Here is a 19020-nt window from a genome sequence, read left to right on the forward strand (position 1 = left end):
CTGGTGCAGCTTCTCTGGAGTATGGAGTTGAAAGTTGAAAACAGAACTACCCTACAGCCCAGCAATTGCACTACTGGGTATTTACCCCAAAGATGCAAATGTAGTGATCCGAAGGGGCGCCTACACCCCAATGTTCATAGCAGCAATGTCCACAATAGCCAAACTATGAAAAAATCCCAGATGTCCATTGACAGATGAATGGATAAAGTTGTGGTATATATACATATACACACACAACAGAGTATTACGCAGCCATCAGAAAATGAAATCTTGCCATTTGCAACAATGTGGATGGAACCAGAGGGTATTATGCCAAGTGAAATAATTCAATCAGAGAAAGATAATTATCCTATGATCTCACTGATATGTGGAATTTAAGAAATGAGGCAGAGGATCATAGGGGAAGAGAGGAAAAAATGAAACAAGATGAAACCAGAGAGGGAGACAAACCATAAGAGATTCCTAATCAAAGGAAAATAACTGAGGGTTGTTAGAGGGGAGAGGAGTGTAGGGATTATGTAACTCTGGGTATGGACATTAGGGAGGGTATGTGTTGTAATAAGCACTGGGTATTATATAAGAGTGATGAATCACAAGCCTGTACCCCTGAAACCAATAATACATTATGTTAATTTAAAAAAATGAAGAAAAAACCCAATTTTATTCTATCCTATTTTCTTCTTAAATAAATCCTGTCAAAAATAGTGCTTTCTTGCCCCTAAATGAACTTTTAGGTGTATCCCATTGTTTTTATGGTATTCTCTTATATAATAAAACAGTCATTTTGGGGTAATAAAAATGGGAATGGGGGTACCTGTCAATTTATTTTGTTTTCATCTATTGAGGTCCCTGTTCAAGTTCTAACACTATTTGAAAGCCACATTTAATATCCTGGTACATTCCTCAAGTTCCTCTTAACATATGTAGGTGAAAACCACAGAGTTTTACTATTTGCCACAGAGTGTAGAAAAAATTCAGGATGTGACCAAAGATAGATTCCTGCTCCATGCCTTCCACCTAGAGGACTACTGCTAAGAAAAAGGGGACAGCGTCTTGGGAAATAAGCAGTTTGACAGTGGGAACTGACTTCTCTCCATCAAGCCCTAAATCTGGAAGTGGGAGTACTAGGTACAAAGATGACATTAGATGACATTAGAAGAGGTGAAGAGAAAGCCAAAAGCAGAGGGGGCATGTGCCAAATTCACTGTAGGTGGAGATATCCACAAAGAGCAGAAATTCAACATCGAAATGAGTTTGGACTATTCAGTGTTCAGGAGACCTCAGTTAGCCCTCCTTGAGAGTCCCTTAATTCCTGTAGATTGTGAATGAGTTCTCAAGGTTCCAAATACCAAGGGCAGTGCAGAAGGTGCTCAAATTAGAACCAAAATACTTGACTTGGGCCACTACCACTACTCTACCACAAAGGTTGCAGAAAGGCAATCAAGTCAAAATATAGTTGGAGGACTTCAAAGACATCCAAGGAGTTTTGGGTAGCAACAAAAGGTAAGGTGAGAAAGAAATCAGCAATGGAGGATCTCAGGCCCTAAATAAGGATGTAAGTTCACCAAAAATTTTATCAGCAGAGTTTAGCCCAGGTACAGAACTAGTCTTAAAACCTCTACCGTAAATTAATATAAGTCCAGAGAAAACACGTAGATCCCAAACAACCTCAAAGCCCCAACTTTACCCCTCCCCCAGCTCTGGCTTGTTCCTGTACCTATAAGGAGCCTATATTTAGGGTGACCATTTATTCAAACTGGCACCTTACCAAGAGTAAAAGGGAGTTCTACTAAAATTTATGTCAGAACAGTAGACACATACTAGGACAGTCCCAGGCAAATCAAGAGGTATGATAATCTACCTATATGCCATACTCAGGAATATGTAATAAGGAAAAAAAAAATCTGTAAGATTCAGCATTCACCCAAAAGAGACTTTTAACTGGAAGTAAATGGATGGCACTATTAAGTTTAACTCATCATTTCCAAGCTAAAAAGGAGAGAAGGGAAAGGAGAGCCTATGAGAAGTTGAAGTCAGTTAATTTTAAAAATAAATAAACTACATATGAAACTAGTATTCTACTTCATGTTCACTAACTGGAATTTAAATAAAAATTTTAAGAGTGCCTGGGTGGCTCAGTCCATTAAGTGTCCTACTCTTGATTCAGGTCAGGTCTTGGTTGAGGTCATGATCTCAAGGTCCTGGGATTGAGCCCACACATCAGGTTCCCTGCTCAGTGGGCAGTCTGCTTATCTCCTTTCCCCCTACTCATCTCCTAGCTTGAACTCTCTCTCTCTTAAATAAATAAACCTTTAAAAATAGAGAGGCAAATAAATAGATACATACATACAAACTTAAGGAAGGAAGGAAGGGAGGCAAGGAGGAAGGGAGGAAGCAAAGAAAAGGAAAGGAAAGAGAGAAGGGAAGGGAAGAGAAGAGAGATGAAAGCTCTATTTTCTCTACATAACCATGTGGTACATTTTATTTTTTAAAGATAGGGCAACATTTAGGGGGGACAGAAAATAAGATCAGATACACATAATCAAGCACTGTATTACATTTGCTCCATGAAATATATAGGCAACACTCATTGAACTGGGTATATACATATCTTTCATCAATATAAACAAAACTCCCTTTATTTATTAGGTACTATGTCAAAGTTGTAGGATTTTAACTTTGTGAATGTGTACTTAATTAAAGAGAATGCCAAAAATAACTAATAGTCAAAAGTGGTATAATTACTATTACTATCCAAACTCTCCTTTCTTCCTAAAAATATATTGCACTGTAAATTGTAGAAGGGATTTAAAATTATATATCATTATTTCTCTCTGGTGATGTTAATAATTTATCTTCCGAATTTTCATTGTTGCTCACCTTCAATTTGTAAAAAATGTAAAATCTGTGAAGCACAATAAGAAGAAGTACAAATAAAATGAGGTATGCCTGTAAAATATTCCCTTTTCTTCAGAAATTTTTTACCACTTAGATACAAGCGTATTTGTAAGGAGGCTTTCACACTAACGCTATTCTTTTCTCACTCCACACAATTTCCTAGGGTGACAACGATCCCTTCAGCCCAGAATCATTCCCTTGCTAACTAGGCTGGAATATATAACTACTTGCCTGATAAAACCACCTCAAAGTGTTCTAGGTACTTCAGTATTTTCCAAACTAAAATTATCTGTCACGCCAACTCACTCTTGCTTTTCTGTTTGTGTTCCTTCATCCAATGAATTAGTCATCATTTACCCAGTTTCCTGTCAGAGGGCTAGAAACCATGTCGGACCTCCACCTTCCTCCCTTAACTAACCAAACATTAAATATTACTGATTATCCCTTCTGAATTGTTCTGAAGTTTTCCCTTTTTGCTGTCCTTGCTGATAAAGTTCAGGTCCTAATTACCCTCACTTGAAATGCTACAAAAGACATTCCTTCAATCTAATCACTTTTTCTAATCCTTCTTCTTTGTTGCAAAAGTGATTATTCTAAGACAGAAATATTATCATGCATATGTCTGTGAACAGGTGGGATAACAGGCAAGAATTTTGATTGAGTAATGTAAAAGTTCTACAGAGATCTGCCCTATAAAAGTATAGCAATCCTCACCCCCATAAACTCATCAGCACAGAATACCTAAATCATAAACACCCACCAAGGAAGATAACATTGTACCATCTACTATTTAATTCTAATTTACAAAATCAATTTATAAGATAGTAAGAGTTGTAACATTATTTGACAGACACAAAACCTATCAAATAGCTATAGGACTTTTCCTTGTATCTCAAAAAGCTGAGAGCCAAAATGTGGTTCAATTAAATCATCTGACTGTTAACTCTTATAGCTTATTTATTTTTGGTCTATTATCTTTACTACCTGTATTTTCTATTAAAAATGATATTTCCTTGGTTTCCTAAGTCTTAGCTTTTTTTAAAGTTTTATTGATGCAATTCACATATCACACAATTCACCCATATAAAGTGTATATTCAGCTTTTAATATATTTAGAGAGTTGTGCAACTGTCATACATTTAATTTTAGAACATTTTCATCACCCCAAAAAAACCCTATACCCATGAAGCAGTCAGTCCCTATTTCTTCCTAAACACCCTAGACTTAAGCAATCACTAATCTTTCTGTCTATACAGATTTGTCTCTTCTGGATACCTCATATGAATGCAACCATAAAGTATGTGGTCTTACATGACTGGCTTCTTTCACTTAGAGTATGTCTGGGGTTCATCCACATTGTAGTATATATCAGAATTTCATTTTTTATTATTGAATAATATTCCATATGTCTATACCATATTTTATTTCTACATTCATTAGCAGATAGACATTTGGACTGTTTCTACTTTTTTGGCTATTATGAATAAAGTTTCTGTGAACATTCATGACAAGTTTTTGTGTGGACACATGTTTCCATTTTTCTCATGTATGCATACTTAGGAGAGGATTGCTGGGTCACATGTAACATTTTGAGGGACTACCAAACTATTTTCCCAAAGTACTTTCACCATTTTAAATTCCCACCAGCAATGTATGAGAGTACCAATTTTTCCATATACAATATAATAGTTATTATCAGTATTTTTAATTATAGCCATCCTAGTGGGTATGAAGTGATTCTCATTCAAGTTGACCCGCATTTCCCTAATGGATAATGATGCTGAGCATCTTTTCATGTATTTTTTTGCCATTTAGGTATCTTCTTCTTTTTTTTAAATTTCTTTTCAGCGTAACAGAATTCATTGTTTTTTGCACCACACCCAGTGCTCCATGCAATACTTGCCCTCCTTAATACCCACCACCTGGCTTCCCCAACCTCCCACCACCTCCCCTTCAAAACCCTCAGGTTGTTTTTCAGAGTCCATAGTCTCTCATGGTTCACCTCCCCTTCCAATTTCCCTCAACTCGCTTCTCCTCTCCATCTCCCTATGTCCTCCATGTTATTTGTTATGCTCCACAAATAAGTGAAACCATATGATAATTGACTCTTTCTGCTTGACTTATTTCACTCAGCATAATCTCTTCCAGTCCCATCCATGTTGATACAAAAGTTGGGTATTCATCCTTTCTGACGGAGGCATAATACTCCATAGTGTATATGGACCACATCTTCCTTATCCATTCGTCCGTTGAAGGGCATCTTGGTTCTTTCCACAGTTTGGCGACCGTGGCCATTGCTGCTATAAACATTGGGGTACAGGTGGCCCTTCTTTTCACTACATCTGTATCTTTGGGGTAAATACCCAGTAGTGTAATTGCAGGGTCACAGGGAAGCTCTATTTTTAATTTCTTAAGGAATCTCCACATTGTTCTCCAAAGTGGCTGCACCAACTTGCATTCCCACCAACAGTGTAAGAGGGTTCCCCTTTCTCCACATCCTCTCCAACACACGTTGTTTCCTGTCTTGCTAATTTTGGCCATTCTAACTGGTGTAAGGTGGTATCTCAATGTGGTTTTAATTTGAATCTCCCTGATGGCTAGTGATGATGAACATTTTTTCTTGTGTCTGATAGCCATTTGGTTTTTTGTTTTGTTTTGTTTTTTTAAAGATTTTATTTATTTATTTATTTGACAGACAGAAATCACAAGTAGGCAGAGAGGCAGGCAGAGAGAGAGAAGGGGAAGCAGGCTCCCTGCCGAGCAGAGAGCCCGATGTGGGACTCGATCCCAGGACCCTGAGATCATGACCTGAGCCGAAAGCAGAGGCTTAACCCACTGAGCCACCCAGGTGTCCCTCTGATAGCCATTTGTATGTCTTCATTGGAGAAGTGTCTGTTCATATCTTCTGCCCATTTTTTGATATGATTGTCTGTTTTGTATGTGTTGAGTTTGAGAAGTTCTTTGTAGATCCTGGATATCAACCTTTTGTCTGTACTGTCATCTGCAAATATCTTCTCCCATTCTGTGGGTTGCCTCTTTGTTTTGTTGACTGTTTCCTTTGCTGTGCAGAAGCTTTTGATCTTGATGAAGTCCCAAAAGTTCATTTTCGCTTTTGTTTCCTTTGCCTTTGGAGACATACCTTGAAAGAAGTTGCTGTGGCTGATATTGAAGAGGTTACTGCCTATGTTCTCCTCTAGAATTCTGATGGATTCCTGTCTCACATCGAGGTCTTTTATCCATTTCGAGTTTATCTTTGTGTATGGTGTAAGAGAATGGTCGAGTTTCAAAGAGAAAAAAAAGGTATCCAAATTTGCAATGAAGAAGTCAAACGCTCTCTCTTCACAGATGACATGATACTTTATATGGAAAACCCAAAAGACTCCACCCCTAAACTACTAGAACTCATACAGCAATTTAGTAACGTGGCAGGATACAAAGTCAATGTACAGAAATCAGTGGCTTTCTTATACACTAACAATGAAAATACAGAGAGGGAAATTAGAGAGTCGATTCCATTTACTATAGCACCAAGAACCATAAGATACCTGGGAATAAACCTAACCAAAGAGGTAAAGGATCTGTACTCGAGGAACTACAGAACACTCATGAAAGAAATTGAAGAAGACGAAAAAGATGGAAGACCATTCCATGCTCTTGGATCGTAAGAATAAACATTGTTAAAATGTCTATACTGCCTAGAGCAATCTATACTTTTAATGCCATTCCGATCAAAATTCCACGGGTATTTTTCAAAGAGCTGGAGCAAATAATCCTAAAATTTGTATGGAATCAGAAGAGACCCCGAATTGCTAAGGAAATGTTGAAAAACAAAAGTAAAACTGGCGGCATCACGTTACCTGATTTCAAGCTTTACTACAAAGCCGTGATCACCAAGACAGCATGGTACTGGCATAAAAACAGACACATAGACCAGTGGAACAGAGTAGAGAGCCCAGATATGGACCCTCAACTCTATGGTCAAATAATCTTCGACAAAGCAGGAAAAAATATACAGTGGAAAAAAGACAGTCTCTTCAATAAATGGTGCTGGGAAAACTGGACAGCTATATGTAGAAGAATGAAACTCGACCATTTATGTATCTTCTATGGAGAAATGCCTGTTTGGATCCTTTGCTCATTTTTAAATTGAGTTATTTTTTTCTTTTATTGTGAGTTGTTACGAATTCTTTTTTAAATTTTTTTAAAAAGATTTTATTTGTTCCTTTGAGAGAGAGAGAGAGAGAACCAGAGATAGTGAGAGAGAGAGCACGACTGGAAAGGAGAGGGAGAAGCAGCCTGCCTGATGATCAGGGAGCCCAACGTGGGGCTCGATCCCAGGACCCTGAGATCATGACCCCAGCCAAAGGCAGACGCTTAACTGAGCCACCCAGGCACTTCAAGAATTCTTTATATATTCCAGATACAAGTCCCTTATCAGATATATAATCTGCAAATATTTTATTCCATCCTACGGACTGTCTTGTCATTTTCTTTATGGTGTCTTCTGGATTTGTTTTTAAACTTGTATGAATTTTTTGCAAGTTCCTTCAAACTTTGAAAATTAAAGTGTTTAAAATTTTTGTTATATTTTATAGGTTTACTGAAAATCTTTCAGAGACTCCCATCACTTTCAAGAGAAAATAAAAATCCCAGCCCCTAAGGCCATTTATGATCCAGATTATGATTACCTCCTTCAATTTAGATACTGTCTCTCTCACATATGCCTTACCCCTTAGTCTACAAGCCCCAAACCAAATCCTTGATCTTTGCTCAGCAATGCTTTTCTTCAGTCTCTCCCATTTTAATAAATGACAACACCATCCTTCTAGTTGCTGAAGCCAAAACCGTGGAGTCAGTCTTCACTATTTTCATACTCTACCATTCAGAACATCAACAAGTAACAGTCTATCCTGTTAGTTCTGCTTTCAAAATATATGCAAAATCTGACCTCTCTACCTTTACTCTCACCAATCCAGTCCAATATCTCTTGCTTAGATTATGACAACAGTCTCCTAACTATAATCTCCCTAATTCGTTGTCTCTTCATAATTTATTCTCAATACAACAGCCAAGGTGATTCTTTTAAAACCTAAGTTATTTTTTTTAAAGATTTTTATTTATTTATTTGACAGACAGAGATCACAAGTAGGCAGAGAGGCAGGCAGAGAGAGGGAGGAAGTAGGCTCCCCGCTAAGCAGAGAGCCCGATGCAGGGCTTGATCCCACGACCCCGGGATCATGACCTGAGCAGAAGGCAGAGGCTTTAACCCACTGAGCCACCCAGGCGCCCCTAAAATCTAAGTTATATCATGTCACCCTTTTAAACCTTTCAAAGGCTTTCCAATCCACTTATATTCACTTACATTGTCTTATGTGATATGGTCTCTACTGCTTCTTTCACTTCCTTTCTCCTCTTCCCACATTCCACTCCTAGAACCCAGGCCTTCTTGCCGTGGGTTCGTGCTCCAACTATTACTCTTCTCTCCTATGAGTCACACATCTTGCTCTGTCTTCTTTAGGTTTCTGCTCAAATTTCAGTTACGACTTCTCTGACAACACTACTTAAAAGAGTGAACCTCCATTCCAATACTCTCTCACCCCCATTTTACTTTTTCTCTATAGGATTCATCACCACATAGAATAGTATAAATTTACTCATTTATTGTCTACCTCTTCCAACTAAAATGTGGACTTGATGAAGGCAAGGATTTTGTTTTTAATCAATTTCATTCATTACAATATTTCTCTAGCAATTAGCATACTTCTGGCACATAATGATTCCTCAACCAACCATGAATAAATGAACACCTGAATTTGTGGGCTAATAATCACTCCAGGTATGTAACTATTAGAACACAGGGTTTTCAAAAGCACAACTTTAAAATGTTAGTTCTTACATTTCTCTCTGGCATTTCTGATAGTCTTCTGAAGACATACCTAGGAAAGGGGGAAAAAATCAATCTATTAGAAATATAATTCAAATAGAGACTAGAGGCAAAAATTAAGTAAAAAGAAATATTCTCTCTAAAGTATATGGTGATAGTATATTTTATTTTTATAATTTTATTTTTTCATATTGTTTTTATGTCTGCCACTTAAATTAGGTAGAAGTATTTTCAAAATACCAAAATAAACCCAACAAAATTGCTGGGAAATTTTATGAGATGCAGGAATCTATCAGCCTATATTTGGATACTTATAATTTTTGAAGTCCTTTCCAATCTTTGATCTTTCTTGATTCTTATAATAGTCCTGTGAGGCAAATGTAACAATTTACTATTCCTATGCTACATATATGAAAAAAATAACTTGTCAAGTTATAAAACTAACAGCTGCATACCTGGAACTTAAACTCAGATCTCATGGTTCTTAATCTAGTACCAAGCATATAGATATACATATTAGACTGATTAGCCAAGAAAATGCCTATCAGTCAACATTTTACAGTCCAGATCCACTATGCTATTACTTAGGAACATAAAGAACCATGGGAGTAGTCTTCTGAAGAACTTATGACCCTAATCAGCTGCAGAAGTCTGCTTATATTTAATTAGAATTTTACAGTTAAGTAAAAGTGAAGTGAATGATATCTAATAATCACTGAGAAGCATTTCCCTGAAATAGATGTTCCTAAAATATATAAAAGACTACAGTGCACTACTCTCTGCTTTTGCTGATAATAGTCTCTTGCTTATCCTTTGATGAGCTAGACAAGGCCTGTGACTTAATATAACAGGAGCCCTGCATCTTCCTGCGCAAATTGACTGTTCAAGGATAGGCATATGAAATAATTTTAGCCAACGTGTAACATCAGGACTTTTATTCAAATCATTGGTAAAGAGAAGCACTTTGTTCACTGGATTCGAGGCTGTGAGTATATAAGCCTGGACCTAAAAAGAGTTGCTATATGAAGGGGGAGCTTAGCTGAGAGTTTAACTGGCACAGAGGGACGATGAGCTTAGAGATGGAAAGGAATTGGTTCCTATTGCTGTCATTTGAAATTCTGGATCAAGTTGTATTTGCATATAATTTACTGCTAGATTTTTCAGGTATATGTGGTAATAACTTCCTTTTTTAACATGATAAATTATTTGAGGTGGGATTTTCTTTTCTTTTTCTTACTTACTTACTTTTTTTTTTTTTTTTTTTTTGGTCACCTGCAGTGGACAAAGAACCTAACTGAAACACTCACTAAAGAGATAGGCTGCTTCTTTGTGCACTTTATATCAGCAAAGGAGTTGCCAAACTAAGCATAACATAGAATACAAGGTTTTTGAACCGTTTGAAATACTGCCATCCAGACAGCTATCAACTCTTCTTTCAGGGACTATATAATCAATGCTTAATTCTTTGATATTATTTATCCCTGCTTTTTTAAAAAGATTTTATTTATATATTTGACAGACAGAGATCACAAGTAGGCAGAGAGACAGAGGGGGAAGCAGGCTCCCCGCTGAGCAGAGAGCCCAATGCGGGGCTTGATCCCAGGACCCTGAGCCAAAGGCAGAGACTCTAACTCACCGAGCAACCCAGGCGCCCCTATCCCTTTTTGGCAGGCTCTGAGAGGTGAGCTGACATCATCCATTCCCATTCCTCCTCTCCATTCTTTTCCATTTCTCCTTGCTTTATACCAATATAGAGAATAAGAGAATGAAAAACTTGCTTTTTGTTTTGTTGTGTTTCATAAACTTTATCAAAGAAGTCTCCCAAGTAGTCAATAGGCATATGACTCAGTCCTGGCCAATAGATCTAAAAGAAGTTCTCTGGGCAATTTCTTGGAAAGCTTTGAGTCTTTTGATAAAAAGAGATATATATGGCTAGTACAGCCTTTTCTCATTCTTTTCCCCTGGAACTGCTGTGATACCCAGAGGCTTAGCAACCATTCTACAATTATGGGGAAACAATCCAACACACTTGGTGGTAGAAAGATATAATGACTATAGGATCTTAATGATATTAGTAAGCTGCTACATTATCTCTGGCCTGGGAAGAGAAGTAAATCCAATATAAATAAACATTTTTTTGCGTGACAAAAAATAACATACACAAAAAGACAACTGACAAACTGGGAAAAATATTCATAATATATACCAAAGACAAAAGGCTAATATTCTTTAAAAATTTTTTTTGAGTATAGGTAACACACATTACATTAGTTTTATGTGTACAACATAGGGATTTAACTTCTCTGTACATTATATTATGCTCACCACAAGTGTAGCTACCGTTTGTCACCACAGGATGCTATTACAATACTCTTGACTTATTCATTCCATAACTAAAAGCCTGTGTTTCCTACTCCTCTTCCTTTCCTACTCCCATTTTGCCTATACCCCATCCCTTTTCCCTCTGGGAACCATTAGTTTGTTGTCTGTGTTTACAGATCTGATTCTGTTTTTTTGTTTGTTTTTTTAAATTCTTTTAACTTTTATTTATTTAAGTAATCTCTATACCCAACATGGTGCTTCAACTCACAACTCTGAGATCAAGAGTCGCATGTTCTTCCAAATGAGCCAGCCAGGTGCCCCTGTTTTTTTGTTTCTTAATTTGATTTGTTTTTTAGATTCTACACATGTGAGATCATATGGTATTTGTCTTTCTCAGTCTCACTTATTTTTGCTTAACATAATACCTGCTAGGTCCATTCATGTTATTGCAAAGACAAGAGCTCAAACTTTTTTATGGCTGCATAATATTCATGTATGTGTGTGTGTGTGTACACACACACCATATCTTTCTTATCCATTTGTCCATCTATGTATACTTGGATTGCTTCCATATCTTGGCTATTGCAAATAATGCTGCAAAACATAGGGGAGCATGTAATCTTTTCAGATTAGTGGTTTTGTTTTCTTTGAGTAAATACCCACTAGTGGAAATATTGGATCATATGCTACTTCTGTTTTTTGAGGAAAATCCACACTGTTTTCCACAGTGGATGTACCAACTCACATTCCCACCAAAAGTGGATAAGAGTTCTTTTTTTAAAAATAATTTATTTAATGGGCACCCATTAGACATCTGACTTCAGCTTCAGTCATGATCCTGGGATCCTGGGATTGAGTCCCAAGTTGGGTTCCCTACTCAGTGGATAGCCTGCTTCTCCCTCTCCCCCTTCCCTGTGCCTGTCCTCATGTGCTCTCTCTCTCAAATAAGATATTTTTTAAAAAATTTGTTTTTCAATTCAATATAATAATACTGTAATCTTAGTTTTAAAGGTAGAATTTAGTGATTCATCATTTACATACAATACCCAGTACTCATTACTTCAAGTCCCCTCCTTATTGCCCATCACCCAATTACCCTATCTTCCCACCCATCTACCCTTCAGCAACTCTCAGTTTGTTTCCTTTAGTTAAAATTCTCTTATGATTTGCCTCTCCCTCTGTTTACCTCTTATTTTCTTTTTCCTTCCCTTCCCCTATGTTCGTTGGTTTTGTTTCTTAAATTCCACATATGAGTGAAAACATATGGCATTTATCTTTCTCTGACTGTTTTGATTAGCATAATACCCTCTAGTTTCATCCATGTCACCATAAATAGCAAGATTTCATTCTTTTTGATGGCTGAGTAATATTTGTGTGTGTGTGTGTGTGTGTGTGTGTGTGTGTGTGTGAGACATTTCCTTGTTCATTCATTTGTCAATGGACATCTGGGCTCTTTCAACAGTTTGGCTTTGTGGACCTTGCTGCTATAAACATTGGGATGTATGTGCCCCTTTGAATCACTGTTTGTATCTTGAGGGTTCCCCTCTCTCTGCATTCTCACCAACATCTGTTGTTTCCTGAATTGGTAATTTTAGCCATTCTTTCTGGTATGAGGTGTTATCTCATTGTGGTTTTGATTCGTATTTAGAAGAGTTGCTTTTTCTCCACATCCTCACCAACAATTGTTTTTTCTTGTCTTTTTATTTTAGCCATTCTGCCAGGTATGTGGTTTTGACTTGTATTTTCCTGATGATTAGTGATGTGTAGCATCTTTTCATTTGTCTGTTGGCCATCTGTATGTCTTTGGAAACACGTCTATTCAGGTACCCTGCCCATTTTTTTTTTTAAAGATTTTATTTATTTATTTGACAGAGAGAGAGATCACAAGTAGGCAGAGAGGCAGGCAGAGAGGGGGAAGCAGGCTCCCCGCTGAGCAGAGAGCCTGATGTGGGGCTCCAGCCCAGGACCCTGAGACTGTGACCTGAGCCAAAGGCAGAGGCTTAACCCACTGAGCCACCCAGGTGCCCCATCCTGCCCATTTTTTTAAATTGGATTGTTTGGTTTTTTGGTGTTGAATTGTAGAAGTTCTTTATATATTTTGGATAGTAACCCCTTATTAGATATATCATTTGCAACTAGCTTCTCCCATTCATTAGGTTGCCTTTTTGTTTGATTGATGGTTCCCTTCATTGTACAAAAGCTTTTTAATGTGGTCCCAATAGTTTATTTTTCCTTTTGTTTCCCATGCCTCAGGAGACATATCTAGAAAAACAGTGCTATGGCTGATATAAAAGAAAGTACTGCTGTATTCTCTCCTAGGATTTTTATGGTTTCAGGTCTCATATGTAGGTTTTTAATCCATTTTGAGTTTATTTTGTGTATGATGTAAGAAAGTTGCCCAGTTTCATTCTTTTGCACATAGCTGTCCAGTTTTCCCAGCAGCATATATTGAAGAAGCATTTTCTTCATTGTATATTCTTGTCTCCTCTGTCACAGATTAACTGCCCATATAAGCATGGTTTTATTTCTGGGCTCTCTATTTTGTTCCATTGATCTATGTGTCTGTTTTTGTGCCAGAACCATGCTGTTTTGACTACAGTTTTGTAGTATATCTTGGAAAACTGGAAGTACAACACCTCCAGTTTCATTCTTTCTCAATATTGTCTTGGCCATTTGGGGTCTTTTGTAGTTCCACACAAATTTTAGGATTATTTGTTCTAGTTCTGTGAAAAATGCTATTGGTATTTTGATAGGGATTGCATTAACTCTTTAGATTGTTTTTGGAAGTATGGACATTTAAAAAATATTAACTCTTCTAATCCATGAGCATGGAATATCTTCCCATTTGTTTGTGTTCTCTTCAGTGTTTTTCATCAATGTTCCATAATCTTCAGAGTACATGTCTTTCACCTCCTTGGTTGAGTTTATTCCTAGGTATTTTATTCTTTTTTGGGCAATTATAAATGGAGTTGTTTTCTTAATTTCTCTTTCAGCTACTTCACTATCAGTGTATAGAACTGTTACCAATTTCTGGGTATTAATTTTGTATCCTTAAACTTTATTGAGTTTATTTATTAGTTCTAATAGTTTTTTTGTAAAGTCTTTAGGGTCTTCTGTCTATAGTATCATGTCATCTGCAAATGACAGTTTAACTTCTTCCTTACTGATATGGATGCCTTTTATTTCTTTTTCTTGTTTGATTGCTTTAGCTAGGATGTCTAACACTATGCTGTAGTAGCAGAAAAATAGAACGAAAGGACATCCTTATCTTGTTCCTGATCTAGGAAACGCTCTCAGTTTTTCACCATTGAGTATGATATCAACTGTGGCTTTTTTTCATAGATGGCCTTATTATGTTGAAGTGTGTTCCCTCTAAAACCACTTTGTGGGAAGTTTTTTTTTTAACATGAATAGATGTAAAATTTTGTTAAATGCTTTTTCTGCATGTACTGAGATAATCATATGATGTGGTATATCATGTTGATTGATTTGCAAATACTGAACCATCCTTGCATCCCCATAATAAATCCCACTTGGTAGCAGTGAATGATCCTTTTAATGTATTGTTGGATGTGGTTTGCTAGTATTTTACTGAGGATTTTTTGCAATTATGTTCATTCAGAATTTTGACCTGTAACTATCTTTCTTTCTGTCTCCCTCTCTCCTTCCTTCCTTTCTTCCTCCCTCCTTCCTTCCTTGCTTCCTCCTTTCCTTCCTCCCTTCCTTTCTGTGTGTACATATTTGTCTGGTTTGTTATCATGGTAATACTGGCCTTGTGGAATGAATTTAGAAGCTTTCCTTCCTCTTCTATTTTTTTTTTTTTTAAGTTTGGGAAGAATAAGTATTAACTCTTTTTTAAATGCTGGGTAGAAGTCACCTGTGAATCCATCTGGTCCCAGACTTTTATGTTTTGGTAGGCACTGATTCAATTTTGTTACTAGTAACTGGTCTGTTAGGACTTTCTACTTCTTCCTGATTCAGTTTGGAAGATTGTATGTTACTAGCAATTCACCCATTTCTTCTATAGTGTCCAATTTTGGGAGATAATTTTTCATATTATTCTCTTATCATCTTTTATATTTCTAGAGTCAGTTATTACTTCTCCTTCATTTCTGGTTGTATTTATTTGGGCATTTTCTCTTTTTTTCTTCATGCATCTGGCTGAGGGCTTATCAATTTTGTTTCTTTTCAAAGAACAAGCTCCTGCATTCATTGATCTGTTCTATTGTTTTTTGTTTTTGTTTTAGTCTCTATAAAATTTATTTCTGCTTGGGCGCCTGGGTGGCTCAGTGGGTTAAGCCACTGCCTTTGGCTCAGGTCATGATCTCAGGGTCCTGGGATCGAGCCCCGCATCGGGCTCTCTGCTCAGCAGGGAGCCTGCTTCCTCCTCTCTCTCTGCCTGCCTCTCTGTCTGCTTGTGATCTCTGTCTGTCAAATAAATAAATAAAATCTTTAAGAAAAAAATTTATTTCTGCTCTGAACTTTATTTTTTCCTTCTTTCTACTCATCTTGGGCTTTGTTTGTTCTTTTTCTAGTTACTTTGGGATTAAGATTAGATAATTTATTTGAGTTTTTTCTTGTTTCTCCAGGTAGACCTCTACACTTTATATTTCACTCTTAGAACTACTTGTCTTAAAGGTTTGGAACCATTATGTTTTCATTTTCTTGTGTCTCTATATAATTTTTGATTTCCCCTTTGATTTCTTTGTTGACTCACTGGTTGTTTTATATTATACTGTCTAGTCTCCACATGTTTTGGGGGTTTATTTCCCAGTTTTTTTCTTGTGAATCATATCTAGTTTTATATTGTTGTGGTCAGGAAAGACGCCTAGTATGATTTCAACCTTCTTAAATTTACTAAGACTTGCTTTCTGGCCTAATATGCAATCTGTTCCCAAGAATATTCCATGAACACTTGAAAAGAATATATATATTCTCTTGTTTGGATGAAATGTTTTGTATGTATCTGTTATGTTCATCTGGTGTAATGTGTCATTCAAAGACACCATTTCCTTATTGATTTTCTGTCTGGATGATCTATCCATTGATTTAAATGGGTTGTTAAAAGTCCCATAGTATTATTGTACTACTATCTTTATGTCCATTAATATATGCTTTATGTACTTAGGTGCTTCAATATTGGATATATAAATATTTACAACTGTTATATTCTCTCACTGGATTTATCCCTTTATCATTATGTAATGCCTTTCTTTGTCTCTTGTTACAGTCTTTGTTTTAAAGATTATTTTGTCTGATTGAAGTGTTGCTGCCCTGGCCTTTTTTTATTTACATGTGCATGGTAAATATTTTTCTATCCCTTCATTTTCAGTCTGTATATGTCTTTAGGTCTGAGATGAGTCTTACAGGCAGCATATAGATTGGTTTTGTTCATTTAATCCATTCTGTCACCCTGTGTCTTTTGATTGGAGCCTTTAGGAAAAGGCTAATATACTTAATATCTAATGAACCTAGAGAGGGAGGGTAAAGATGAAAAATGGGGAAAAAGCATGAAAGGAAAATTCACACACACACACACACACACACACAGAAAACAAAAATGGCTCTCAAACATATGAAAATGTTAAACTCACAGATAATAAAACACAGATTAAAATAACACTGAGATATCATTTCTCACCTATTAGGGTAGAAAAATTTAAAAATTTTAAAATATGACAATATATTTTGTTGGTGAGGATATGAGGAAACAAGCACTGTAATACTTTGCTGGTGGAAATGCAAACAGGTTTAATCTTTCTGGAGGAAAATTTGGCAATATTCGACAAAACTATAAATCCACTTACCTTTTGACTCAGTCATCCTAATTCTGAGAATCTACCTTGAAGATATTCCATCAATAATATGAAAGATATATATAATAAATTTATTCATTAACACATTATTTGTAGTGGCAAAATATTGGGGGAAAAACCCCTGCACACCCTATTCGTAAAAAGAGCAGTTAAATAAACAAAAGTGCATCCATACAGTGGAGTATGTAGCTATCAAAAAAAAAAATGAGGAAGATCTCTATAAGATCTGCAGTGATTTCTAGTACCTACTATTATGTGGATGGAAAAAAACAAAATAAAAAGTATATCTATATGTATGCTAAGCTCCATGTAAGAAATAAGAAGATGTAAGAAAATACATACAAAAGAAATATAAGAAGGATAAACCATAAACTAAAGAGACTAGTTACTTATAATGGTTGGATGGGAAAGGTGTAGAAAGAAGAGGGGAATTGGATCAGAGTAGCAGGAAGGAGGAAGTGATATTTTCTGAGAATATACATATTTCTTATAGCTTTGACTCTCAGAACCACAACAATGTTTCACACACCTTCACATAGCCCCTTCTCTCTGAATAAAGAAACAAACAAACAAACAAACAACAAATAGGATGGGGAATGAAAAACTGAATCCAACACTAACAAATCAATCTAAGTATATTCCAAGTGAATACCAACTGTACTGCAAGGGGAAGGGAAGAAAAGAACTAACCTGTATATATAGCTTCGGAAAACATTATTTTAATTTGTAATAGTAATAACAAGAGTAATAGTAATAACAAACAGAACTGTACAAAAATGCTATAATCTATTTAGTTAGTGTGTTTCTCAAAGGGATCTGGGTTAACAATTCTGAAACTTTTTTATGTGTATACTAGAATTCTATGTATATGTAAATAAATAATGAAAGTATTGGACTTGGACACATAAAATAAATATTCATGACTTCATACTGACATAAACAACTGAATAAATAGGGCAGAAAAGAGATAGTTCTTTTACAGTAGAATTCCAATTAGTAAATGTAGCAGCAAAGTGTGAAATGGAAAATCACCATTACATGAACACCAGAGTAATAAATGTCACAAACTCCTCTGATGACTACTAATGCCAGTGAATGAAAACTTGAGAAGAAACAGAATTTACAGGGTCTCAAACTATCTTTTCTATATATCTGTTAACACAAAGGTCAAGTAGTAACTTAACCATGCAAGAAACCAAAGACACTATGTTAATCCAATGATGAAATTTAGTATCACCAGTAATGAAATATACTGACACCAAGAACTTCATATGATGTACTAAAAAGGGTATAACATCATTTCTGCAGCATTCTTTTAAAAAATGAATAAAGTCATTCCAATCATGAGGAGATATTAGACAAATTCCATTTGAGGGATGTTCCACAAAATACCTGATCAGAAATCTTCAAAAGTGTCAAGACTATGAAAGACAAAGAAAGACTGAGAAACTGTCACAGACTATAGTAGATTAAAGAAGAAATAACAACCAGATGCAATGTTGGATCCTGAAACACAAGAAAAGACACTGGTGGAAAAACTGGTGAAATGTGAATAAAGTCTGTAGCTTCATTAGTAGTTTTATGCCATTGTTAATTTTCTGATTCTGATCATTGTACTCATGTTATATAAGACAGCATTAGGGCAAGCTGGGTGAAAGATATATAGGAACTCTCTGTACTATTTTTGCACCTTTTATGCAGTCTAAAGTTAGTTCAAAATAAAAGTTATAAAAAAGGAGATCCTTATGTGCTTAAGCTACTACTAGTCAGATATTATTTGTAGCCAAAGGTAATCTTAATTGATGAATTTAGCTTATAAATAGTTTTTAAAAATTAGGGGCACCTGGGTGGCTCAGAGGGCTAGGCCTCTGCCTTCGGCTCGGGTCATGATCTTGGGGTCCTGTGATCGAGCCCCACATCGGGCTCTCTGCTCGGCGGGGAGCCTGCTTCTTCCTCTCTCTCTGCCTGCCTGCTTGTGATCTCTCTCTCTCTGTCAAATGGATAAATAAAATCTTTTTTAAAAAAAAAATAAAATAAAAATAAATAAAAATTACTTTTTTTCCAACATAGATGAGGGGGTTTCCCCTGTGACATGAGAAA

General features: G+C 36.2%; 1 protein-coding gene across 1 annotated transcript in view; it reads right to left on the reverse strand.

Annotated features, from left to right (window-relative positions):
* Nucleotides 1-19020, reverse strand: part of MEIKIN (meiotic kinetochore factor) — a 90373-nt gene that overhangs the window by 51741 nt on the left and 19612 nt on the right. Inside the window, exon 7 of the mRNA XM_032837677.1 lies at nt 8795-8834. Coding sequence (XP_032693568.1) covers nt 8795-8834 — 40 coding nt within the window. The remainder of the gene's footprint in view (nt 1-8794; nt 8835-19020) is intronic.

The sequence above is a fragment of the Lontra canadensis genome, unplaced genomic scaffold (assembly GCF_010015895.1).
Source record: "Lontra canadensis isolate GAN:19392208 unplaced genomic scaffold, GSC_riverotter_1.0 scaffold99, whole genome shotgun sequence".
Lineage (NCBI taxonomy): Eukaryota > Metazoa > Chordata > Mammalia > Carnivora > Mustelidae > Lontra > Lontra canadensis.